This window comes from Arvicanthis niloticus, chromosome 12 (genome assembly GCF_011762505.2).
Source record: "Arvicanthis niloticus isolate mArvNil1 chromosome 12, mArvNil1.pat.X, whole genome shotgun sequence".
In the NCBI taxonomy this organism is placed as follows: domain Eukaryota; kingdom Metazoa; phylum Chordata; class Mammalia; order Rodentia; family Muridae; genus Arvicanthis; species Arvicanthis niloticus.
In genome coordinates, this window is record NC_047669.1 from 20,199,416 (window position 1) to 20,226,867 (window position 27,452).

Consider the following 27,452-nt stretch of genomic DNA (forward strand, 5'->3'; position numbering starts at 1 on the left):
ATGTGGGTGCTGGGAATTGAACCAGGGGTCCTGTGGAAGAACAGCCAGTGCTCTTAGCTGTTGAGCCAGCTCTCCAGCCCCTTATAATTTTCATTGTGATATTTTCCTGTGAAATTTGTTTCTCTCAGTTCTTCCCCCTTCCCCATCTCCCTGTTTCTTTCCTGTGGCCTTCTCCCTCCGTAGTCTTCTTTCTCAGTTCATGTCACATATCAAACACTCAGTGCTGGTGGGGAGAGGCAGGGTCTCACTATGTAGCCCTGGCTGGCTTAGAATTCACTGTGTAGACCATGCTGGTCTTGAACTTACAGAAATGTGTCTGTCTGTCTCTATTTCCTGAGTTCTGGAATTAAAGGTGTGGACCATCATGCCTGGGTATTCTTTATATTTAATTATGTGCATGTAGTTATATTGGTGAGGGATTGAGCACATGAGAGCAGGGCCCATGGAGGCCAGTAGAGGGCATTGTATTTCTGGAGCTGGAGTTCATACATTGTTGGAGTCTTCTGTAATGTATACTATATACTATTAATCACCGAGCTATCTCCAGCCCCTATATTTTAAAACTACTATTATTAGTTCTTTGAGAATTTCATTCAGTGTGTTTTGATCATATTCAAACACACACTAACTCTTCCCAGATTCACCCATTTTCTTACCCACTCAACTTCTTGCCTTTTTTTCTCTGAAGCTTAGGCTAACCTTGAACTCGTAGTAAGCCTCCTGCCTCAGCCTCTCACATGTTAGAATTTTAGACCTAAAATTTCTAATGCCTGATTAGAATCATGACTTTAAAATCTTGCTTTGTAGGCTTGAGAGACATCTTAGCAGTCGAGAAAGAACATTATCTGCTTTCCCAGAAGACCTGGATTTGATTCCCAGCACCCACAGGGTGGTCAGGGGATCTGATTCCCTTCCTCTTTTGGCCTGCATGGGCACCAATTACCCAAGTGGTACCCAGAAATACATACAAACAAAGCACCCATCCACATAAAATAAAAATGAATAAAATTAATAAAAAAAAAAAACCCACATGAAACAACAAATATTAAAAAAAAAAAAACCCTTGCTATGCCCTATACATACCTCCTATATATACACATGCCTTTATACAAACCTCATTGCCTCAATCCTGAGGCCTGGCAGCTGTCTTACTCTGTGGGACCAGACCATAGCTAGAAACCATCCAATGTCCCTGTTCCGCTCACCCATGATCATCTGAGGGGCCTCTTTGGACGACTTACCTGGATGTGGAAGTGCTGACTATGTAAACACTTCTCACGGCTAATGTGCTCTGGGCTGGGTTCCCTACGCCAACAGTAGAGGAGCAGACAGCTTCTCAAGACCAGGTAGAAGCTAGAGCTTTTCCTGTGAGAGTGAGCAATCCATACTGTTAGCCCACTGCAGCCGAGGTTAGAATTTGAGCCTGACAGAGGGTGTGGAGGGGAGGAGCACCCAGCTTCTGCTCTGGTCCCCTGAACATCTGATTCGTTCAAAACAAATACCCCGGGCTGGATGTTCTATCTAGCCTCTTCTTCTCTTTAAAATGGTGACCACCCCACCTTATGTGTCAGGGAGTTCCAGACGTTTCTGTGTGGAGAATGGTAAAGAAAGAGAAAGGTCCCTTATTGTAAATGTCAGAAGGTGATGCAAACATTCTTCAACCATAGTTATCTCTGGAAATGTTTACAGAAACTCAGCAGTGCTTTCCAAGGAAGACCGACTTCCCAGCCTGGATGCCTTAGGGCAGCTGGTTTGCTCCAGGAAGGCCTGGGGTTCAGACCCGCCCTGTGTCAGCTGTCTCAAGCCGGATGTAGGCTAAGGCTTTGAGTTCAGAACCGGAAGGGAATATACTTCCTGCATAAGGGGGCTCATGCACAGGTTGCATTTTTCACTGAGATGGGCTCACTTTGTAACTGGGTACAAGGTGCTTTTGACAGTACACCCCGAATGTACCCAGGCATTGCAGTTCCGTGGAGATGGGTGTGTCTACCTGTTAGAAATGCAAAGGCATTACCATAATCTCTGATGGGGTGGAGGCTCTTCCCTCTCCACTCAGGAACTCACTATATCATCTAGTCTAACGGAATGTTGCCAAGTAATCCAAGCTTCTCTTGAACTCACAGTCCAAGAGAACTGGACTTTTAGACAAGTGCCCCTCAACCCTAACTTGATAGTTAACCTTGACTATTAACTTGGTTGGGTACAGAGGAAGTAAAGCCCTCTTCTTGCTGTGTCTATGAGGGTGAACAAGAGAGGGACCAAGAGCTGTCCTGGCTGTGGCTACCACAGTCTAGTAATCGAGAATCGGATTTCAGAGGAAGTCAGAGTGGATGATGAAGTCTTCCTCAGCAGGTTCGTGAATGCTACACCAGTGCCTGGCAGCCTTTCAATGCAGACCCATTCCAGTGACTTCCAGGGAGCTGCCAGACCCTTGGCTTTAGACTGGTGTTGAATCTTTGTCCCTCTTGTTCCGAGGCTTTCATCAGCTTAGACTTAGCTGCCATCCATTTGTCTGGTTTTCCAGCTTGTCAATGACCATCACGGGATACCTAGCTTCTGACAATGCAAGCCAACCCAATCCACCCGTTTTGCAATTGCACATGCACCCGTTGGTTCTATTCCTCTACAGAACCCTGGCTGGGGGAGAGTCCTTATGCTTTTCTGTTCACCTAGGGACTCAGACTTCCTCCTTCCTAACTGAGCAGCAAGAGGGTGTGGTTGATAATGTGTTGTGTTGTTAGTGCTGGCCAAGTCCATAGGACTTCTCCCAGCCAGATTTATCTGAGGTAAAGTGAGAGACAGTACAGTAGTAATGTAGGTCACAGACACTGAAAGTCAGCATATCATACAGTATTCACCAAGGGTTTGCATCGTGCTTTGCAAGTGCAGGCTATTGAAGACATAACACAAATGTTAAGTTTTTTAACTTGTATTTGTGACGTCTGCACCTGCGTGATTATGTGTTCACCTGTGAATAGGTGCGTGTGTGTGTGTGTGTGTGTGCATGTATGTGAAGGCCTGAAGTTGACACTGGTCTTTTCCTCAGTTACTCTTTATTTATTGAGGCGGGAGCTTCTTGATGAATTCAGAATTTGCTAATTCCCGGTGGGAATCCCTGGAGATCCCCTTTGTGTGCCTCCTGATGGAGTGCTAGGATTACTGTTGGCCACCACACCGGGCCAGCTTCTTCCTTAGGCTCTGAACATTATTAGCCTTCTCCCTTGTGCAGCCTTGTGCTTTAGCCACTGAGCCAGCTTCCCAGCCCAAATATTTTGTTTTTAAAGGGTATTTGTATTCTTGCTGCAGGAGACAAATTTATCACCATAAAACAATAGTAGACTCTGGACCCGGGTAATCACATAGCACTGCAGATAAGTGGAATGCTTACTGGGAGACTGGAGGGATAAGAAGAAGTTCGTGGAAAGGAAAGAACTTGAATAAACCTGAACTGTATTTGTTTCTGGGATAATGACAAGGACAGGGCTGCACTGACCAGCAGAGCCTGGGGCTCAGGGAGGTGACCGATGTTGATGATTGTGCAAAGTGATGCTCCTGCCATTAAAATTCTATTACATTTGTTTATTGTGCCTTTGTGTATGCATGTATGTGTGGAGTGTGTGTGTGTGTGTGTGTGTGTGTGTGTGTGTGTGTATGCAGGTATATGTGTGTGTGTGTGTGGTGTGTGTGCGTGCATGTATGTGTGTGGGTGTGTATGTATATATGCATGCATGTGTGTGGGTGTGCATGTGTGTATGCATGTATGTGTGTGGGTGTGTATGTAGAAACCAAAGGACAACTTGCAGGAGTTGACTCTCTCCTTCAACCCTGTGAGACCTAGAACTCACACTCAGATCATCAGGCTGGGTGACAAGTGCCTTGGTCATTAGACGTGGTGGCAAGTGCCTTTACCTGATGAGCCATCTTGTTGGCACCACATGACACTTTAAATTTTTTTTTGAAAGACAGAGTCTCACTGTGTGGCTCTGTAGACCATGTTGGCCTTGAACTCACAGAGATCCACCTGCCTCTAGAGCTGGCATTAAAGTGTGCAGCACCATACCCAGTTCACATCACTCTTAACTATTTGTTTGGACCTGTCTTTCCATATTTCCAAAAAATGTAAAATTATGACCCTAGACAAATATAAGATAGCCATGTACCAAGCACACAGTGTATGAATGAGTGCAGCCTGTAAGATGTTTCAGAGCACTGAGGGAGTGTAGAGGCCCGACGGACATTGCAGTCAGGCACTTTAATGAGCAAAGGGAAGGGCAAGTCAGCTGGGTTAGTCATCAAACCAGCTACCGTCTTATAGGACCGTGAACCCTAATCCTTTGTGCTGTCTGTTCACCAGACAGAAGTTGTTTCTGTATCTGTTATAGATGGGAAGAAATCAGTCTATAAGTTAGCATGTCACTTACTCAGTCTGGGATATTTAATGCTAACTCGACCAATAGAGAATAGTGAACCAGGCTCTGATGTCACCTGGGTAGCCTGTGGTCACTTTTGTCACACATCACATTGAAAAGGAGCACCACTCACTCTTTCTTATTTTATTTCTAAATTTTATATTATTTGTTTGAGACAGGCTCATGCTACACATCCCTGGGCAGCCTATGTAGACTAGGCTGGCCTACATAGACGAGGCTGGCCTATGTAGACTAGGCTGGCTTAGTTTTCAAGTAACCTCCTGCTCCTGCCTCTTGAGTACTGGGGTTATAGGCATGTGCCATCATGCTTAGCAGCTAAATAATTAAACACACTGCCAAGAATTGTGGCTCGTGTCTATAATTCCAGCAATCAGAAGGCTGAGGCAGGGGGATAATTGTGAGTTTGAAGCTAATTTGGGATATAGAGTGATGTCTGAGTCAGCCTGGGCTACAGTGTTAGACCCTGTCTTAAAGTACCAAAACCAAATGATACAAACCAAACCAAACCATCAGGTTTACAGACTGGGAAGTCAGTTTCCTCAGTAAAGTGCTTGCCTTGCAAGCCTGGGGGCGTGAGTTTGATCCCCAGCCCCAGTACAAACACAGTGGCACACACTAGCGAGGCAGAGGTGAGAGGATCTGTGGGGTTACTGGTCAGCAGCCTAGCATGCTTGCTCTATCCTAGGCCACTGAGAGACCCTGTTTCAAGAAAGAGGTGGACATGCACACACACACAGACACATACTCACATACTCATTCATACACATGTAATCACGCACACACTCAATACACACACCCACATACATTCACACACTCATTCACACAGTCATTCACACACCATGCACACACATATACATCCACTCACACACATACAAATACACTCATTCACACACATATACACACACATCCACACTCATTCACACATCCGCATTCATTCACACACGCACACATACTCACCTACGCACACTCATTCACACACATAAATACACTTATTCACACACATACATGCATTCACTCATTCACACGTATACATACTCACACACATACTCGTTCACACGCATACATACACACTCACCCACACCCACACCCACACATATATACACCCTCATTCACGCACACACTCTCGTTAAAAGTAATGGCATTTAAATGTTTGTGGGAGTGTGCTTCGGTGGCTCTGAGGACAGAGCCCTGTGTGTACTTGTTTATCGTAGACATTTAGTTCTTGAATAAATTCAGGCAGAGAAAGCCAAATGCCCCCTGACCCAACATCCCATAATCTTTATGCCCGTTTACCACCGACAGCTCTCTACCCAGGGCTCATTGCTCTCTTATTCAAGGTTTAGATGTGAAATGAGGTCTGAGTCAGGTTCCCCTGTGGAGAAGTGGGTTTGACCTGGTGCTGCCTTCCAGATGGAGCCACGGTGCTGGTGCATGTGTGTGTCCGTGAGCAGGCAGGTCTGCTGCTGATGCCTCTCTCTGTTGCTGGCTCTCCCCACCGGGGATTGCCCGGCAGTGTGTTGCAGGTGCCATGTACATCACTGGCTTTGCGGAGTCAATCTCAGATCTGCTGGGCCTTGGGAACATCTGGGCTGTGCGAGGAATTTCAGTTGCTGTGCTTCTGGCTTTGCTGGGCATCAACCTGGCAGGTGTCAAGTGGATAATCCGCCTTCAGCTGCTGCTGCTGTTCCTGCTGGCTGTCTCAACCCTGGACTTTGTGGTGGGCTCTTTCACCCACCTGGACCGAGGTAGGCCCCTGGAGTGCAGTGCTTTGTAGATACAGATAGGTGTGATTTACAGAGTACACTTTCTTCCCCACAGGCTGTACCTCTGATCAGGGTGGGCTGATCTAATCATGTGAACAGGTCCATCAGGGTACAGCTCCCTGGGCCCAGAAGCCTAGAACCCCCTCCACACAAACATCCCCAAACACACCCCCTACCTTACCCTACCCTACCCTACCCTACCCTACCCTACTCTATTGAGACAGGGTTTCACTATGTGTCTCTAGGTGTCCCAGAACTTACTATGTAGACCAAAATGACCTCAAACTCAAAGAGATCCACCTGCCTCTGTCCCTCAAGTGCTGAGACTAAAGGTGTGCATCTCTATGCCCAGAGGTGTTGTAACCATTCAATGAACCCATCACAGGCTAATCTGGTGATTCTCAACCTGTGGGTCACGTTTCTTTTGGGGGGGTGTCAAATGACCTTTCCACGGGATCACCTAAGACCATCAGAAAACACAGATATTTACATTATAATTTATAACAGTAGCAAAATTTACAGTTATGAAGTAGCAACAAAAATAATTTTATGATTGGGGGTCACCACAACATTAGGAACTGCATTAAAGGGTCACAGCATTAGGGAGGGTGAAAACCACTGGTCTAATGGAACCCAGGGTTTCCTGAGCTTCATGGAAGCCTAGCAGCATGAATCCAGCATCTCGCGTCTCTAAATGGAGGTCAGTAACTCTGCCACTTTCTGATGTTCCTTGTCCTCAGCGTACACAGCTGTCACCAGGATGCTGTAGAAAATGCCTAATACTCCAGGAACTCTGTGTTTAATAGAGACTAGTCTTTAAAGAGAGGGAGAGGGAACCAACAGGTGTGTTTAGAATAGGCGGGGATCCATGATGCTGGTAGTGGTGACAGTCACTGTGCCCAAGTACCTGCCACGGTGGGCACTGTGCTAAGTATTTTCCACAGCTTGTCTTACATAGCTCCTGCCAGAACCTTTTGGGATGGGAACACTGATGCCCATTGTACAGACAGAGAAAGGTGCTATGTTTGTGCTAATGCATGGCATGGCTGGGGTTTGAAACCAGACACAATGCTGTAGCCAAGCTCTTCCTGGGGTAGGAAGAGGCCCGTTTCATACAGCATGCTTGTCTGCTCTCTGCTTCCTCCCTTTGAGGTCACTCCTGCACTGTGTTCTTCCTAGTCTTGCCTTTATAAACCAACAAACAAGCTGTGCACACCAGTATACTTTTATTTTTAATGTATTTTTTAGATTTTATTTTTATTTATGTGAGTGTATGCGTGCCTGTTTGTGTATATGTCACAGGTGTGCAGGTGCCTGCTGGTATCAGATCCCTTGAATCTGGAGTTATAGATGGTTGTGAACTGCTTGACATGGGTGCTGGGAATCGAACCCAGGTCCTCTGGAAGAACAGCAAGTGCTCTTAACTACTGAGCCATCTCTGCAGCACCCCCAGTCTTGCCTTTTAAATGCTGTTGGCTGTAGACTGGTCAGAGTCAAGTTGGCACATGCTACTATTTTTTCAGATATTATAGTTCAATGCCAGAAATGGCACATTCTCTGATGTTCCCCATTGATGTCCAGAAGGGCTGACTCCTAGGCAGAAGGGGTCCTCAGGACCCACCCCAGTGCCAAGGACCTGGTGATTCCCTGGGCTCACCCGAAGGGCTGCAGAATGCTCTCTGGGGCTTCTCTGCTGGAGGGAAAGGGTGCTTTTTCCTGGCCTTGCATCATCCTGCAGCAATGGCTCTCACACTGAGGGAGACAGACAGGCCTTTGGCTGCTGAACTGTCTATGAAGGGAGAAACAATCTACCCCATTCCCCACTCCCAGGTGCCCTCCCTTCCACTGACACAGTTGCTAAGAGACTGCAGTTGATTGACAGGGCAGTGCTGTTGGCCACCTCAAACTTCACTAGACTCATGTGTTTTCCTTCTCCATTGGAGACTTTCTTGGCTGCTCTTCTAAGTGACTCCAAATGCTTCTCCTTTCTGGTAGATGCATTAGCAGGGTATAGTTGGAGCTGAAATTTATTTTCAATAATTCCCATAGTAACGGGTATCATTGGTTTTTTTTTATCAAGCAGACTGTTTTTCCTGTAGTTAAAAGCCCCAAACTGAAACCAGACCATAAACTTTTACAATGGATTTAACAGAATGACCATAACTATTAAAGGTAAAAAAGGCACTTGAAAAAGGCCTGGAAGCTAACAATGCCTGTAGGTTAACAGTGATTGTCTGTTGTTATGTGTCACTATATTATTTCAGTTCTACGATTCCTCTAGTTGGCTGGGGTTACTTTATTTTTCAAGATTTATTTACTTATGAATCCATCCATCCATCCATCCATCCATCCATGTGTGTGTTCCATCCATCCATTCATTCATGTGTGTGTATTGCCTGCATGTATGTATATGTTCTGTGTGCATGCCTTGTACCTGTGGAAACCAAAAGAAGGAATCATTCAGAAACCCTGAAGCTGGTTGGGAACTGCCATGTGGCAACTGAACCTGGATCCTCTGTGTAAGATCAGTAAGTGCTCATAGCTACTGAGCCATCTCTCCAGACTAGTATTACTTAAAAAAAATACATACATACATACATACATACATACATACATGCGTGCGTGCATGCATGCATACATACATACATACATACATACATACATGGGGCTGAATAATTGACTGCTCTCATGTCTTCTGGCCTCCAGGGGCATCTGGCACACAGTGCAATGCACAGACACACATGCAGGCACACAGTGCAGTGCACAGACACACGTGCAGGCACACAGTGCAGTGCACAGACACACATGCAGGCACACAGTGCAGTGCTCAGACACACGTGCAGGCACACAGTGCAGTGCACAGACACACGTGCAGGCACACAGTGCAGTGCACAGACACACGTGCAGGCACACAGTGCAGTGCACAGACACACGTGCAGGCACACAGTGCAGTGCACAGACACACATGCAGATGAAACACACACAGAAATTAACATTTGAAAAATTTTTTAAAAAGACAAAAAATTTAAACCTAACCTATACTATGGTTCCCCTTTATTTGTATTTTAAAGGTAAACACGCCTATAGTCTCAGGAAGTTGAGGCAGGGGGATTGGCATGAGTTCAAGGTCAGCCTGGGCTACAGGGCTACAGCCCTGTCTCAGAAAAGGAAGTAGGGGGAAAAGCAAGCAGGGAAATAAACCTCTGTCATCTTATAAACACCCCCCAACACACACACACACACACACACACACACACACACACACACACACACACGACTGTTCTTTGTAGAGATGCAGATAAATTCTCCCTGACCCAGCTACAGTTCCTGCTCTGCTCTGAAGCACCCCGTGGGCACCCTTCTGTTACTCTGTTTTTATGAGATTATAATGTCATGTCCCTCTTCCCTCTTCTCCCTCCAAATCCTCCTGAGTAATTGTCCTTCCTCTCTGTAACATGCATGGCCTCTTCTTTCATTAATTGTTGTTACGTGTGTATATGAACATGCATGCACCACAGCCCCCGTTACTGATCAGAAACGCTTGGAGTTTAAAGTCCTGTTGTGTATTTCAGATTTCCCCAGTTCTGGACCTTCCTTTTCTTTCTTTTCTTTTCTTTTCTTTTCTTTTCTTTTCTTTTCTTTTCTTTTCTTTCTTTCTTTCTTTCTTTCTTTCTTTCTTTCTTTCTTTTGTATAGAATAGAATAGAATTTATTCAAGGCATGGGGAGGAGAGTTGAGAGGGTAGTAGAGGGAGGGGATAGAGAGGGAGAAAGAGAGAGGAGTAGAGGCCAGCCATGAGCACGTAGAGAGAGGGGTAAGGGGAATGGGGAGAGAGGGAAAGGGCAAGAGGACAGACTGGGAGCAAGAAGGCAAGAGAGAAGGAGCAAGAGCCAGTTCTGAACCTTTACAGATATGGCTGATGTGGGCAGCTTGTTCAGATGTGTGTGTGAGGGGGTCTGTTTCTTCAGGAGCGAGTCAAATAGAATTCACAGGAGGAGGGTCAAGTGCACTTTAAACTCTGCTGGATTCTGTCTTCTGATCAGATTGTTCGGAACTCACACTAGTGGGAGATAGAGTTACCAATTCTCTATCTCCTGGAGAACTTTGGGTAGGCGTACGTAATCTTTTACATTTCTGCCATGTTAGACAGTGTGCGTTCCTTTTCTTTCTATTTTTTTTGTAAACAATTGAGGATAATTTGGTCATTTTTAAAATTGCTTCTTCTATTTCTTTTTCCTTGAATTGTCTATAATCTTCCTCTGCTCCTTCTGACTCAGTTCTCTTGTTCCCTGGTGGTTCTTAAAGCTCGCCTACCTTAGTAGTGAGCCCAACACAGAGAAACGTCGGTTTGGTTTTTATTCATGTTGGATACTTGCTACAGATATTGAGGCTTCCCCTGATGTCATCTGTCCTTTTAAAATTACATACAAAGGAGTAATACATGCACAAGACACCCATTTTGATCCAAACTATAGACTCTATTTCCTTGTATATTTTCCTGTAATTAAATGTACTCTTGAGTGTTAGGTTCCCGGGCTGTCTTAACCAACTGCTACACTCACAGAGTGGAAAACAACAGAAATTTATTCTCATGTAGTTCTGAAGGCCAGATGTATGGAATAAAAAGTGTCTTGGGGTCACTGTCCCAGTAAGCCCCTAGAAGAGACTCCTTCTTCACCCTCCTCCAGCCTCTGGGAGCACAGGTGTCACTTAGGAGTGCCTGGTCACTCTAGTCTGTGACTCTCTCTCACATGGACCCATTGTCTTTTTACTGTGTGTTCAGTATTTTAGCAAAAGAAACTCATCTCTACAAGTCAGTCTGATAATCCAGACTGATCTCATATGGAGATTCTTAGGTACATCTGTAAAGACCCTTTTCTCAAATGAGATCACATTTGCAGGTTCTTAGGTCTATGGTGAGAACATATCTTTGTGGGGCACCATTCACCCCAATATGCAGCGTCACTTTTGATTTGCTTCATTTTCTGTGGCCAGTCACTAAGTAGAAAATGCTCTATGGAGCTTCCAGATGCCACTGGTGCTGTCCCTTGCGGGAGCCTCTCCCTTCAGCCTTGCTTTTCCTAGAGAGGTGGTCTTTGCACTGGGTCCCAGCTGGTGTGCTAGAGTTTTCTACCTCTCTGTCTAGGGCCTGGACCCTATCCTGTAGGTCCCAGAAAATGTCACTTCTCTAGCTTCAGCTGTGATTGACACTGGATCAAAATTCCTAAGTTGAAAATACTTTTTAATAGGATTGTGAAAACAGTTTCCTTCACTGCCTCGCATCCCACAGTATTGGGAGCTTGGGCTGTCCTGACTCCTATGCTTAGTAGAAACCTTGTTCTTCTGCAAGCGTTACACATCTCCTCTGGGCTGTCCTGACTCCTATGCTTAGTAGAGACCCTGTTCTTCTGCAAGTGTTACACATCTCCTCTCTACCCATGATGCTCTATAATTCCATAACAAAAATTTGTTAGATTAAAAAATGTAAATTATGTGTATGTGTGCATCTGGAAACATGCATGTGGGTGCCCACAGAATACAGAAAAGGGTGACAGATTCCCCTAGAGCTGGAGTTACAGAGAATTGAGAGCCACCATGTGGGTTCTGACAATCAAACTTGGGTTCTCTGAGAGAGAAGCCAGCACTCTTAACCACTGAGCCATCTCTCCAGCCTCTATAACAACAACATGAATAACAAAAATTTTCAGCTTGTCCCTTTAATTTGGGGGTTACAGGTATTTCTTTTATAGGCTCTTCCCCCATCCCCACTTTTTCCCCCTATTTTGTATGTGTTTAACTCAGACTTTTATCAGGCTGACCTTGATCTCATGATCCTCCTGCCTCAACTCTGGAGAGCTGGAATTACAGGTATGTACTCCCCACAGCCACTCAGCTTACTTTTTTTCCCCTTTCACCCTTAAGTTCTGACCATAGCAATCCTTTTTTAAAACAATTTTAATATTTGCAGTTTAGGTTACCTCAAAAATATTAAATGGAAAACTGGAGAAATAATTCATCAACATTCACAAATAGTTTATAAGTTTCCCAATTACTCAGTTTCGATGTTGTTAGTCTTTTACTGTGCCTACTTTATAGATTAAACTCCATCACAGGTATGTGTAGGAAGGGGCAGGATTTAGTGGGATTTGCAGGTTTGGGTATCCCTGAGATCTGGGGATAATTGGCAGATTATCCCTAGGGATAATTGATAACTACAAGAGTTGGATATTAGGTTTGAATGTTTGTCCTTTTTTTATTATTATTTTTAAGCTCTCTCTCTCTGTTTGTGTGTGTATGCTATATCCCTGTGTCAAGATATCTTTCCGTGTCATATTCTCTTTGTCCTGCCTTTCCTTACTGACGCTGTCCCTTGCCAGGTTATTTGCCGTGTAGGCTGGCAGCAAAGGTCCCTCTTTCTTTTTCCACCTCCCGTCCTGTCTCCCAAGCACACCCCCCCCCCCCCCAGCTTACACACAGTATGGGACTGTACAGAGATGAGCAGCCTGACAGTTTAGACATGACACTCTCAAACATTTGTCTTAAAACTCCTAAAATGCCTTTTGGGGGCTCATATTTTCATGTCTATAAGACGAGTCTCATGCCAGAATGCTCTCACTGCCATGAAAGTCAGGCAAATATAGAGAAAATACATTTTAGAAGCTGAAGTGACATGTGGTGCATTTTAATGCTAGTTTCTACATTTTAAAATGAAACTGCGAGTCTCTGAACATAATCCCTTGGTAATCCTGGCAGGCATTTGCCAAGCTTCTGTGACAAACCCTGCACTTCACAGCCCACATGGTGTCTGAGTCAGTCAGCAGGCCTGGGACAGGCCTGTCTCATGCTGAATCCAGCACATAGAAGCTGCTCTGTGAGGCTGGGGGCTTGTGTTTGGCTGGTGAAGGGCAGGGTCACAACACAGGAGCTATAGAAAGCTCCAGTGAGCTTGCCTGCCTCTGCTCTCTGCTGAAACTGCTCTACCTAAGGTTCCACTGAGCGCTTGATGTCCATAGGACCTTTGCTCAACTCTGATTTCTGTTTGTTTGTTTGTTTGTTAGTTCATTTGAGAGAGAGAGAAATTTCTAGGAACCCAGGCCTCCATGGTCAGCCTCTTGCTGGCCCAGCAGAGAGACACAAAATCCAGCAGTTGACAGACTGAGGTTCCTGCCTAAGGCCTATCCCCTAAGGCATGGACTTTTGCCTAGGTTTATAGTACATGCCTGAGCTCCATCCTTTGGGGCAGGGAACATTCTGGCTGCCCCTCTGGAGCTTGGAGTCAGCCCACATGGTGGCTAAGAAGGGCAAGGCTTGGGTTTTCCAGAATCTCTCAGCACTGGCTTACAGAGATAGGCGGTACATATTTGTATGGAGAAAGCCCACTGAATGAAGGGTAGCCAGACTGCACGGCTCTATTCCGTCCCTGCAGGTGCAGTTGGCTAACAGTGGCAACTGTGAGGGAGGCCTCCATGCTCTTACTGTGGGACCCCTGTCTTGTGTTCCATCTCTACTACCCTGTTTCAGTCCTGAAAAGGGAACAGGGGCCAGGTTACCATGGTGACATCACCTTCCCAACCAAGGTGCCTTCCCACCCAGCTCCTGCCACCTGTGGTCAACACCAACTCTGCATGCTTTGTCCCCAAGTGGTTTCCAGGATGTGAGGCAGGCCTGCCTGAAGGGCCTTGCAGTGCCCTCCGTGGCCTCTGTGTGGAGTTGCAGTCTGTGTGTTCTTGGGGCCTCTGGGCAGGAGACCTCGTCCCAAGGCAGCTCACTAAGCCCGTTTCCCTTCCACAGTCCTAGGAGGAAGCACCAAATCCTGTGTGTGGATTGCTTCTCCAGAGCTGGTGTTTACATTATGTTCAACAAGGACTGTCATACACACACACTCTCGAGTGGCACCGGACAGAGCTGAGCAGGGTTACTTTAGGGATGCTGAAACAGCAGTCTGGAGAGGGGAAGCTGTTTCTGAGAACTCCATGCAGCTAGCTCCTGGCTGGTCCAGCAGAGAGAGGGAAAGTCGGGGAGTAGGCAAGAACAGTTTCAATGGGGGCCCCAATTTTCATTCCAGCCTTGGTCCCCAGAGCCCTGACTTGGCCAGTATGACCTCAGAGGCACCGGCTATAACCATGTGCCATCGGGTAAAGGTGGGGTCTCTTTACTGCTTCCATTCTTTCGTATCAAGAAGGTCTGAGAGCCTGAGTTCTCAGCCAGCCTTCCTTTGCGTGGTCAGATGGTCAGAGCTGAGCCTCAAGAGGGGTAAAATAGAGGGCTGTGAACACCAGGCAGGGCGGTGACAAAGACATGCTCCCCCAGTGCCACCAGGAACAGAGATCACAGACAAGCCAACAAGTGCTTAATTCAGGTCCAAGTCAGACAGGGTTAGTGTCGGGCCACCCAGCCCCTCCCCGTGTGGCCTGCCTCTCACCCCCAGGTCCTTTGGCAGCTGTCTTCTTCTGGAAGGCAGGGTGGTGCAGCAGGTGACTCCACACTAGTTCTCTGCATTGAGGCTGAGGGCAGCCCCACCTCAGCGTGGGTGAGCATTTCTGCCGTTCCCTAGCACAGTTCCTTGACAAAGTATGCCAGCTGAGAATAGACAAGGAGCAGGCTGGGTCGAGGCAGCAAACCTGCCGCATTTGAGGCCACTGTAAAAGGGGAATGACAAATAGTTTTTACTTTTGGGACAGTGTCTCATTGTGTAACTCTAGCTAGGTCTGGATTAACACTATGTAGATCAGGCTAGCTTTGAACTCAGAGATCTACCTGCCTCTGCCTCTCTGCCTCCGCCCCGCCTCCGCCCCGCCTCCGCCCCGCCTCCGCCCCGCCTCCGCCTGCTGGGATTAAAGAGTGTGCCACCAAGACATTGCTGCTGCTGTTGTTGTTCTCCTATCTTCTGTTTCTCCTCCGCCTCTCCCCATACCTGACTTACCTCCCAACTCCCTCCCTTTCTGGTTTCCTTCCCTTCTTTCTTTCCTTCTATCTCTAGGTTGGATCCTTGGAATGAGTCAGTATATGAGAGTTTTTGGGCTAGCCCAGATCGTTTCTATTGCTGTCCTAAGTCTTCTTGGTATACTAAACATTTTGCCGATAAATGTGTGTCAGTGTATTTGGCTGAAGACTCGACACCTGTGGACAAAGGTAACGAGCAGCGTTTGGATGGCTTGGAAGCAGGCATCATGGATGATTTAGACTCGAAGAGCGTGTTCACTCATTTATATTGGATCTTAGCAGACGCCATTCACTGCAAACGGCTTGTGTGACAAGTCCTTGTCATAGACACCGGGCCAGAATCTGGAAGCTCGTGGATACTGAGGGAGAGCTGAAGTTGGGCATGCCTTTGCCTGGTCCCTCTCTTCACAGCCCTCATTTGCTTTGACAGTGATCTGAGGCACACTGTTGGGGTATCACAGTGGGACTGAGGGGGCCGGGCTTCAGAGGAGCTGGGATTGTCCCTTAGGTGACTTGTCACTGCAACATGAATGCTCTGGGGAATAGGGATGGATATCCGTCACGTCAGTGTCGCCCAGCACCAGGCTAGGGCCTAGGGCAGGGTTTGAGACTCTCAGTTAATTGAGCAAATGAAAGAATCAAAGTGTGGAGAACCCTAGGGAAAGGTCTCGGTCACCCTTGGCCCCTTGTCTGCAGACCTGGGTGGCTGATCCCCCACCCAGGCTCCCCCCAGAGAGGCGCCAACCTTCCTGTTTTAACAGTGGCTCTCAGGTATTCTGTCTGCACAGGCTCAGCTGGCAAGGGATTTCACAATGCCTTCACAGAGGGCCCAGCCCTGGGTGGAGACCGGTTGTAAGTTCAGTCAGACCTCCTTGGGCAGAAGGAAGGAAGAAGGGTTACAGCTGGGAGAAGCTGTGGCTTTGAAGGTCTTCCTCCCGGATTGTCTTGTGTGCAAGGAGTGGAGGTGCTTAAGAAGGCATTGCATATTTGATGAAAGAGTGGGGGGGGTGGTCACTGGGAAATCGAATCGTGTATCCTACCTACCTCATGTCAGTACTGTATCTGTGTACGGACGCAGCCTTGGGTAACAATAGTGCCTCCCCCTCCTACTTCCCTTCTTCCCTTCCTTCTTTCCTTTCCTTTCAGCACACATGTGTCATATTACCCACATCCACATGTAAGTAAATCAAACCAGAATCCAGACAACTGGGACAGGGAGTCTCCTGGCTTACTCTTTCCAACTGTGTAGGTCTGAGAGGAAGTCCAGGGACTGGGGATGTTGGCCAGACACTCCCATAGATCAGCTGGAGTCTGGCTGGGGATTTGTGGACGTATGACATGAATAGGCGGTTCAGCACCAACCTGAGGGGCCAAAGAACAAAACTGGTCTGACTTAAACAGACCCTCCTTTGCTCCGGACCGGACACCAGGCGAGGCAGACGTAGGATTTAGGATTGTGGGAATTCAAAAATGCCATTTGCTAACAAACAGCCAGTTGTTGTTCATCACACCCCTCCAGCTATAGCGCATAGGATTGCAGTGATTTCATTTTTGACCAATGGCCAATGCATTCAGCTGTCTGGTGAAATAATCTATTAACTGGGCACCTGCCAATTGTCTGGAGTAGGAACGAGTTTGGGCATATGTTTTAAAAAGCGATAACATTGTTATGGGTCCTGCCTAGACAAGGAGATGGGAAACACAAGCCCGCCAGCACTAGCCCCAGAGTTAGACCTGGATGAGGCGCCGTGTTCTGTGTAACTCGACACCCCTGACTGCTCTCTTTTCCTCTGCAGAGTGCTATGGCAGTGGTTCTCAACCTGTGGGTCATGACCCCTTTGGGGGTGGGGTTGAACGACCTCTTTCACAGGGGTCACCTAAGACCGTCGGAAAACACAGATGTTTACATTATGACTCAAAACGGTAGCAAAATTACAGTTATGAAATAGTAACAAAAATAATGTTACGGTTGGGGTCACCACATGAGGAACTGTGTTAAAGGGGTGCAGTGTTAGGAAAGTTGAGAAACACTGGTCTTTGGGCTCTAAGGACACACCAGCATGTACTCTGAGGAGTAGGGCACAGGGAGCTGGGGGACACTTGCTGGGTCACACGGTTGCCATTGGGACACCCTTCTCTCAACTCCTCGTCCTGTGTCCATGTGTTTTCAGGAGACATGGCTCATACCTGTGTGTTCCTCCCTCCTCTTCCCAGGACCCCTTATGATGCTGGCCGGTGATGAAGGTAGCTGTGCTGGTCCCCAGCCTACCACCAAGCTTAGCCTGTGACTGTTAGGGACCTGTACCTTAGTTCTGGTTGTGAAAGACTTAGATATGTCACAGATTCCTCTGGCTTCATCCAAACCCTTTAGCTAGCTAGGAGAAGATATGAGAAAGTGTTTGACACACTCTGCAGGAAGACTGAATATAGCCAGGCCCTTTGGATGGAAAAAGCTTCCAGAAAAATGGCTCTTGTGTGGTCATTATGTATCTGAAGTGTGATCATGACAACAGCTGTACTTTATCAAACATCACATAGACCTTATTTATTTATTTAGTGCTTTACTTGTACCTGCTTACTTAATTGTTATTCAGTAAGCGTGTCTTGTGATTATTCCCATTTTGTAGATGGGACTATTGAGGCAGTGATCCATAAACACTTTACCATTCACGAGAGCAGAGGAGAATCAAATAAGCTAAGCTCTTACCCACAATACCTTGATATGGGGCCTGGGTAAGTTCTACTTTTTATAGTAAACAGGCCCTCCCTCAGAGATCAGCCTCCAGACTTGTAGTTCCATTGGGTTGAACCAATTGCCTTGAGACAGCAGTATTTCTCCATGTCTTTTTGACTATGACCTGTTTTCTGTTAGACATACACCCAGAGTCTGTTGTCAGACCCAAGGTGTGGACTATGCTGGTCTCCGGGTCTCCTGTGGCTGGCTCGCACTTCTGTTAGCATCAGCTCTCACACATCTACTTTTTAGTTTCCAAAATGTTGTTGCCAGTTTGTTTCCCCAACCTTATGGATTTATATCCTTTTAAAAAACCACCCATTAAACAGACAGACAAAAGCTCCGTGCTGTGTATTAGTTCGGTTTAGAGAGGAAGTAAAATTTTGCACATGTTTAATCTGCTTTTTTGACTCAGAAATTCTGTGTTAATAATTTTATATGACAAACCGGCCACATTTTAAAAATTCTTCATTTTGTTTAGTTCTTGCCTTCATAAAGTATCATTTTTTCCGAAGAGGGATGCGTATTGGTTCAGCTTTCTGGAGAGTGTGCTATCTCTCTTCCTAGCGACCCCCCCCCCCCGAAGTCTTGTGTTTGGGACAGTCACCATCATGTAGGCCATGTCTACATTTGGGCGGACATTTGTGGAAATTAAATAAAACTATAAATAAAAGGTTTCAGAACCTTCTAGAAGTCATTGGGGATCACAGTGTAGAAGGATGATTGTGTCTTGGTTGGCTACTGGTGTGTGATTTCTGATAGTGCCAAAATCAACAGTCAAGAGTCCTTGCTGTCCTTACAGGGGTGGCTTTCTGGGTTGGTCCTTAGTCACAGCAGTCAGGAGGTGTGAATTGGCTTTGTGAACAACTTCCAAGATGAGTGTGAGAGCCCAGGTCAAACACACTGTGAAGTGTGTGTAGGCCGTGGAGAAGCAAGTGTCAGGCGTTGCTCTGGGAAAAACAGCGACTTCATGACTGCAGCGCCTGGAAATAGTGTCAAGAGAGAAGTTCATGCTGTCCAGGGAACGTCCTGCATCCGCTGGTTATCCTCACAGTTACGATCAGGACAAGCTGGGACTGAAATAGACAGAGAAGTGGTCTTCTTGGTAGTGAAAACCTAGAACCAGGTACGGCAGTAGTGCCTGCAGTCCCAGCACCTAGGGGTCCTGTGGAAGATCAGAGTTTAGGATCAGCCTAGGCTATACCATGAGACATTTTCTCAAAACATCCCAGCCATTCACTACAAAAGGAAATAAAATGAATATTTAGGCTAAAATAGGAAAATGCATTTTATTTCTTCCTGGAAATATTTGTCATGATGCATTCATCTTAAAGCTTGTCTAAATGACACTCCTTTCTGGATCCTTTATTTCTTCTTGTCTTTCCTTGGTTCCATTTATCTCCGTCTTCAGTGTCCTCCACAGCCTACCTCTGTTTCTTTCTCCTCTGTGTGATCAGTTGCTTAAGTTCCACTATGTGCAAATACAAAGGATGCTCAACATTGAAGGTGTACAAAGGATAAGGTCCAGGCTCTCTAGCTGGATGGCGTCATGTGCTGGGTAAGGACCATAAAGGAAAGCCTCCATGTCCCGTAAGCGTTATGCAGTGACCTTAGGCTGAGGCTCTAAGGTTGATCTAAGAGAAAGTGTGTCACCTGACAGTGAACGTCAGAGAGTGAACCTAGGGCAAGGGAGCCCTGTGGTTGAAGAGCCAGGAGTGAGAAAGTGCATGGAAAATTTCAGAAGTGCGGGAAGTTAGATACGTGGTGCTTAGGCTCTGGCGTAGGATGAGGAGTGACAGAGGACTAGAGGGAGTGAGGGTGTTGCCGGCTCATGAAGAATCACACTGTCTCCTGATAGTGGCTTCCCTTGACCAGACAAGGCAGTTAAGTAGGCCCTGTGACTTCCCAGGGTTCCAGAATTATACCATAGACCTTGGAGAGAGCATTCCCCCCTTCTCTCTCTCTCTCTCTCTGTGTATATGTCTGTCTGTGTGTGTGTGTGTGTGTGTGTGTGTGTGTGTGTGTGTGTGTGTGTGTGTGTGTGGTATTGTGTGGGGAGGATGATATTGGCTCTTCTTTCTGGAGAGTGAACTATGTTCTCTGGCACACTCCAAAGTCTCATATTCAGGACAGTCACCACCACATGGGATATGCCCTGATTCTGGGGGCCGTTTGTGGAAATCTTAATAAAACTCTATAAATAAATGGTTTCAGAGGATTCTAGATGCCATTCAGGATAATAATGTAGAAAAAAATGAGAGAGTATTTTCTCTCGGTAGGCTGCTGGAGAAGAACAAACATAAATCATAAAAGGTTAGCTTCTGCCTTTCAGCTCACAGCCATGGCTGATACCTGCTGTCCCTTGGTGCGTCAGCTAAGAGCTTCCTACCCTTACTTCCAAAGTGGGATCTGTCAGGACAAGACTTCCTGGGGACCAGGCTCCGCATGCCCATCTCTGTCCAGGGACTGTGTCCAGGGGAGTGAGCCATAGGGCATAGGGCAATGTTGAAGCAGAAACAAATTCTCATGGCCTTTGTTCTCAAGAGACATCCCAAGCATGGAGAGCATCAAAGATCTCCTTGATCATGTGGGACAGTACAGACAGGTCAGGGGTCAGCCAGACCAGGCAGAACTAAGTGGCTAATTTGAGAAAAAAAAAAAAAGAAAAGAAACAAAGTTGTTTTTTTTTTTTTTCTCAAAGCAACGCATATTCCCCTCATAGAGTCTGAGAGACAAAAGCAGAAGGAATGGAAGTCACCCAGAATCCTGCCACTTGGAGAAATAAAGAGAATTAGTCTCTTTAGGCCCACATTTTTTATTCATGTTTGTATTCATTAAATACTGAACATAAGCTACAATTTTATATTCCGAACAGTGCATGCTTATTCTATTTAAATTGGTTTTATATTTATTTATGAAGGTGGCATGTGGGTGTGTGTGTACCATAGCACACATGTGGAGGTTAGAGGTCAACCTGTGGGGAGTTGGTTCTCTCCTACCCTATAAGTTGCAGGGATTAAGGTCAGCAGGCTTAGTGGCTAATGCCTTTACCCCCTGAGCCACATTGCTAGCCCACATGCTTCATTTAAAAGATGAGGTAGAAAGGCTATCTATCCTATCATGGTCTCTTTTTCTTGCAAACATAATTGAGTTCATGGTAGTTCATGTTTTGTTCAAGGTTAAAGTTAATCGGTAGAATTTAGTGGTTAGTCTGTGCACAGCAAAGGCACCCTGTCGAGTCTCTGGGAATTTCTGGGTCTTTCTGGCTAGAAAAAAAAAAAAAAGAAAAGAAAAGGAACAAAAATAAATCATAAAGGCTGAGCAGAAGGTCAGTAGGCTTCCTTTTAAGTAGGGAAGTGGTTAAATTGGGAGTTGCTCTTTAGAAACCCAGCATGGTCAGGTGGGGCGGGATATACTCAGAAACCATCCTGAGGCAGGTTGGACAAGTCACAGCCGGCTGGGACTGTGGGGCTGCACCGGAACAGGCCAGGAGATGTGTGTGTGTGTGTGTGTGTGTGTGTGTGTGTGTGTGTGTGTGTGTGTATGAGAGAGAGAGAGAGAGAGAGAGAGAGAGAGAGAGAGAGAGAGAGAGAGAGAGGTGTGTGTGAGAGGTGTGTGTGAGAGAGGTGTTGTGTGTATGTGTGTGAGAGAGAGATGTGTATGTGTGAGAGAGGTGTCTGTGTGTGTGGGAGGTGTGTGAGAGAGAGAGAGAGAGAGAGCGGTGTCTGTGTGTCTATGTATGTGTGTGTGAGAGGTCTCTGTGTGTGTGAGAGAGAGAGGTGTCTCTGTGTGTGAGAGAGTTGTCTATGTGTTTGTGTGTATGAGAGAGAGAGAGAGAGAGAGAGAGAGAGAGAGAGAGAGAGAGAGATATCTTTCTCTTATTTCTAAATACATATTTAGTTTCTCCATCTCCTCCCTCCCCAGCCTATTTCCCAGGTTGGTTGGTTGGTTGGTTGGTTGGTTGGTTGGTTGGTTGGTTGGTTAGTTGGTTAGTTGGTTGGTTGGTTTCTCAAGACAGAGTCTTCCTACACAGCCCTGGCTGTCCTAGAACTTGTTCTGTAGACCAGGATGGCCTCAAACTCAGACATCTGCCTGCCTCTGCCTCCCCAGTGCTGGGATTAAAGGTGTGTGTCTCCATTCCCAGCTCTATTTCCCACCATCAGGAGCATATGTACCTGCAAACACCAGCAACAATGTTTACCTTAACCTGGGAACCTTAATGGACTTTTCTTTGTTAGCTTATGATCCAAAATAATAACTTTTAAAAGGTTCCAAGATCCTGTTATGAATATTTGGTTTTTCCCATGTGACTTGCTTGTGAGTAGGCACACATGCAATTCCTAACCAGAAACCTATCTAGTCACAAGCACATGTGGCCTGACCCCCTTGGATACTGTAGAGAAAGAAAGCAGTCAGAACAGGGTCAGAACATGAACTGGAGTGTTTCTGTTTCCCAGCAAATTCTGGGCATCTCTGCCTGGGATGCAGTGATTATGCATCCTTAGTCCTAGAAGAATTCATTGGCAAGATTTCCAAGGTGCCAGGCCTGCCTACACATAGGCACCTTCTCCTATCATGCATCCTGCAGGCTCCCTGGTCTCAGGGCTTCGACACTGTCACAGGCTGGACCAGCAGCACAAATCAACAGTTGGCGTCACTGCCTGGCTTGGGAGCCTGCATTATTCTTGTATGTGGCCATGCTTCGCATGAGAAAATAATCTCTCTCTCACAAATCTTCAGCCCAAACAGCTGTCTCCTCCAGAGTCTAGAGATGTCAAGGGAAATTTCCCATTTCTCTGAAAAAGTCTATCACTTAAACATTCGGTATGAATAGTGTGCATTTGTGTGTGCACCGTTGTGCAACCATTAATGTTTTCAAATTAATTTCTAGTGGGCACTCAGGTATCTGACCAAAGTCTGTATCATCTGGCACATCAGAATCTCACAGGGCCATTGTCACATTCCTTACCAAACAGGCTAGGTTTTTTGATTTTTTTTTTTTTAAATTGAAACAGTAAATATTGCGTCTTTCTGCTTATAAGGCATGGAAGCGGGAGAAACTGTTGAAAACAGGATCTTGTTATGTAGCCCCAATTTTATGCAGAACATAAAACATTTATTGTTAAGCTGGCCCCAATTTTCTGTTCTTTTTGTGTGTGTGTGTGTTTTTTTTTCTTGTTTGTGTGTTTTTGGTTTTTTGTCTGTTTTTTTGTTTTGTTTTGTTGTTTTTTGGTTTGTTTTCATAGTCCTGGTCTACCTGAAACTCACTCACTACAGACTCACTGAGATCCACTGTTTCTGCCTCATGAGTTCTGTGGTTAAAGGCATGTGCCACCATGCCCGACTGGCTCCAAACTCTTGATTCTCCTGCTTCTGCTTCCCAATGCTGAGATAAGGGCAGGTCTTGACTTTTGAGGATAACCTGTGGAGGAGCCAGGTTTTTTTCCCTTTGAGCACTAGGGATGAGCTTAGGATTTCCTGCTAAGCACTCTACCCTGAGCTGTACCTCTAGCCTGGTTCCTGTTCTGCATAAACAACAAATTCAGTTTGTTCCTAGCCGTGGTACACCTCCTTCCCCGTGCTATTACTGACAGAACTATAAAATAACTATTGGATTATATTGAATTATTACGTTGAAAATGTCTTTTTAGAGCTGGGGAGGTGGCTCCAAAGAGTAAGGGTCAGGCCAATGTGCTTGTGACTAGATAGGTTTCTGGTTAGGAATTGCATGTGTGCCTACCCACAAGCCGAGTCACATGGGAAAACCCAAATATTCATAGTAGAATCTTGGAACCTTTTAAAAGTTATTATTTTGGATCATAAACTAACAAAAGAAAAGTCCATTAAGGTTCTCAGGTTAAGGTAAACATTGTTGCTGGTGTTTGCAGGTACATACGCTCCTGATGGTGGGAAATAGAGCTGGGAATGGAGACACTCACCTTTAATCCCAGCACTGGGGAGGCAGAGGCAGGCAGATCTCTGAGTTTGAGGCCATCCTGGTCTACAGAACAAGTTCTAGGACAGCCAGGGCTATGTAGGAAGACTCTGTCTTGAGAAACCAACCAACCAACCAACCAACCAACCAACCAACCAACCAACCAACCAACTAACCAACCAACCTGGGAAATAGGCTGGGGAGGGAGGAGATGGAGAAACTAAATATGTATTTAGAAATAAGGGAAAGATCTCTCTCTCTCTCTCTGTCTCTCTCTGTCTCTCTCTGTCTCTCTCTCTGTCTCTCTCTCTCTCTCTCTCTCTCTCTCTCTCTCTCTCTCTCTCACATACACACACACACACACACACACACACACACACACAAATGTCCTTGCAAGCTTGGGGACATTTGTTCAAGTTCCAGAAGCCACACTTTAAAAGTCCGGGTGTGGTGGCACCTGCTTGTAATCCCCATGATAGGGAGATGGAACCAAGCAGATTCCTAGCTCTCTCTGGCTGGCCAGCCTTCATTATTTAATTTTATTATTTCAATGAGAAATTTTTCAATTAATTTTTTCTTTACGGAAAAAAATGAAGCAAGGAATTAGGTATGGTGGGTGGCTCACAGCTTTAATCCCTGCTGAGGCAGGGGAATTATCCATTATTTAAGGCTAACTTGGGCTATATATAACAAGATGGTGCTTTGTCAAACAAAACCAATAAAACACCAAAAAGAGAAACTAAAAGCAAACAAACAAAAGAAAAAAGAGACATGATCTCTCTTTATAGCCAGATTGGCTCCAAATGTATGCTCCTTCTACCTCAGTCTCCTGAGGGCTGGGATTACAGATGTGCAACACCACATCTGTTTCTCCTGTTGGGCCCCCACTGGCTCATTTTAAACCTACTGGGAACCTAGATTTCCCAAGGTGATCCGGTTGTAAGGAATTAAAACTATCCAAAGTAAGTAGGAGAATACATTCAAGCAGCAGATTTATTCTACGTTAGTTGATGTCTGAGAGAGTGTGACCCATTTCCTAAAGTAATGAGGAGACACTAGTTAGAACCAAAACACCAGCATCCAGAAAAACCCACCATGTATCCCCCCACCCCCAGTTCCTACTTGAAACAAAACAGAAGCTGCAAAGTGGAAGTGACATCACAGAGCAGTCACCCCACAGTCTATGAACAAATCTGCCCACACTGCATCAGGGAGGAAGCCATGAGACCCAGACTTTGCCCAGCTCTGCCATTTCCTCACTCTGTGACCTTGGGGAAATCACCTGTCTGCACAGCAGCTTCCACATCTGGGAAACAGAGATTGAGAGTACCTGCCTCTCAGACCCTTCAGAGATTAATGGATGTGATAGACTTTATTTCCTCAAGTCTAGACTGCTGTCAGTTTTACTACACTCAAACATTTTCAGGTGGAAAAAAACCTATCATTACACAGTGTGTTCATTGTAAGACATTCATTCACATTTCAGTGAATCAGAATGTTAAAGATAATCAGATACTTGGCCCGGCATGTAGCTTAGTGCAGGGCACTTGCTTAGGACCAGGGAGGGACAGTGAGCTAAGGGGCCACTGTCTTTACCCTCGACAGTCTCAGTCTCTTCAGAGAAAAGAAAGAAGACAGGGCAGAAGCATAGCTCACGGCAGGATATGTCCTGGTGGGACACCCAGGCTTTCAACCCTAGCACCAAGGAAGATAAGACACTTTGGCAATATCCACTGATTTTGTTGGAGAATTCCAAGAACATTTTGAATTTTTCAAGGCATCCTTATAATAAACCTGGTATCTTGATCAAATGCCATTGGATATGTGGGTACCATAACAATATAAGGCTGTTCCCACCCCACATCCCTCTCCTTTGGTACTAGATTGTACTTTGTAGCCTAGGCTGGTCTTCTACTTGTTATACAGCCCAGGCTGGCCTCAAATTTGAAGCTGTACCTCAGCCTTCCAAGGGCTGGATTTCTGGGTGTGAGCCACCAAGCTCTGCAAGTCCAGAAACCTGCCTCAGTGTCAGAATCAAAATTCAAATGTGTGTGTGTGTGTGTGTGTTCTCTAAGAGCCTGTGACCTAGAAATTTGGATTATGAGAAATATTCCTGGTAACTCTTTTTTTTTTTTTTAAATTTCACATGAGCGTACAAAGTAACAGGTTCTTTATGACATCTTCACGCCTGTGCCATTGTGCTTTATGTACAGCCAGATCTGGGAAGTGTTGCCTTAAGGGTCCCTGTAGCTTTCCACCTTTTTCACTGTGAGAGGAACCTTTTAGATGCAGGAGCCGAAGCGAGTCTTGTGGTATCCTTGCACACGTGCCTAGTCCTGCCCCAGCAGGAGCGGCAGGAATCCGCTAACTGGCCCAGCCTCCCAAGGCTTATTCTGAATTTCTGCGAGGACACAGTGCATCTCAGTTGGGTCTGCAGACTGCCTGCATCCACTCACCCAGAGGCTCACAAGAATAGATTCAAAATCTGAGCTGCAATCTGCATTTTACACAAACATGCTAGTGATTTGTATGTACAGATAGACTTTGGAACTATTGTTACTTAACAATTCCAGGAACCTGTAAAGAGTGAATTCATGGTCTGAACAGGTGGATAGTGCTGCCTGTGTCAAAGGCAGGCCTTTTACTGCATAATAACCATCCATGCACATGACTGGCCCTGGGTCTTGCTTCTAGTTCCTCTGGTAGGGTCTTCTCTAGGGACAAGTGCTTAGGCCCCAGATACTCTCAAGTGCAGCCCGTGTTCTCCCTAAAGCTACGTCCCATCTTCCCTTTCAGGAGACAGGGAACAGAGATGATCTCACTGTCCTGAAAAATGTGCTTTGTAGACCAGACCAGCTTTGAACTTGTAGAGATCCCCCTGCCGCAGCATCCCAAGTGCTGACATTCCAGCATGCATCACCACACCTAACCTCTCCCATCCTTAGTTTAATCTAATTTAGCTTCATTTAAATATTTTTATTTGGGTTATTATAGTTTCCTGATGACAGTGGAGATCTTAGCTCCTAGCATGGAGTCCAAGAGTTCCTGAAATTTCGAGAAGGCTTGTAAGTGGATAAGTATATTTTTCTGGGAGAGAGTCCAGAACTGCGGCCAGATTCCCAGAGGCATCCTTGGCCCTAAAGGGAGAAAGATTAAGCATCAGAACACAGGAATTTTTAGAAGATTAAACAGTGGAAAGTGATAAGAAAGACGAGGGTCTGGGTGGAGATTTTGGAACTACTGACTGATCCCACAGCAAAGCCAGATTGCCACATCCCTTTGAGTTACCTCCCTCTCTCCTCATTCCCTCCTGACTCGCTGTGTCTTCCTTTATTTCTCCCTTTCTCTTTCTGTTCTTCTTCTTTGCCCTCAGTTTCTCCTACATCCGTATCTTCTTTGATAACTCCAGCCAAAGGCAAGTTGTACAGTCGTTTTGTTCCACCTATGGAATATCATTTTATGTGGGGGGGTTCTTGTTTTTAAGAGTAAGTGTGTTGGGCTTTTAATATGTCTCCGGTGAGGGAGAAAGAGCTTTAGATGCCCAGAAGTCCTGCTTTATGGATCTGGCCCATTAGGTTTTCTATGGGCAGAATGGCGGCCAAGGGTGCTATAAGGATTATGCAGTCTTGCTCCCTCCTTTTGTCCTGA

General features: G+C 45.9%; 1 protein-coding gene across 6 annotated transcripts in view; it reads left to right on the forward strand.

The window, feature by feature from the left end:
* Slc12a8 (solute carrier family 12 member 8) overlaps window positions 1–27,452 on the forward strand; it is a 147,792-nt gene that overhangs the window by 31,030 nt on the left and 89,310 nt on the right. For all 6 annotated transcript variants that reach the window (XM_034515388.2, XM_076942841.1, XM_076942844.1 and 3 more), the window contains one exon: window positions 5,944–6,175. In XM_034515388.2, coding sequence (XP_034371279.1) covers window positions 5,944–6,175 — 232 coding nt within the window. The remainder of the gene's footprint in view (window positions 1–5,943; window positions 6,176–27,452) is intronic.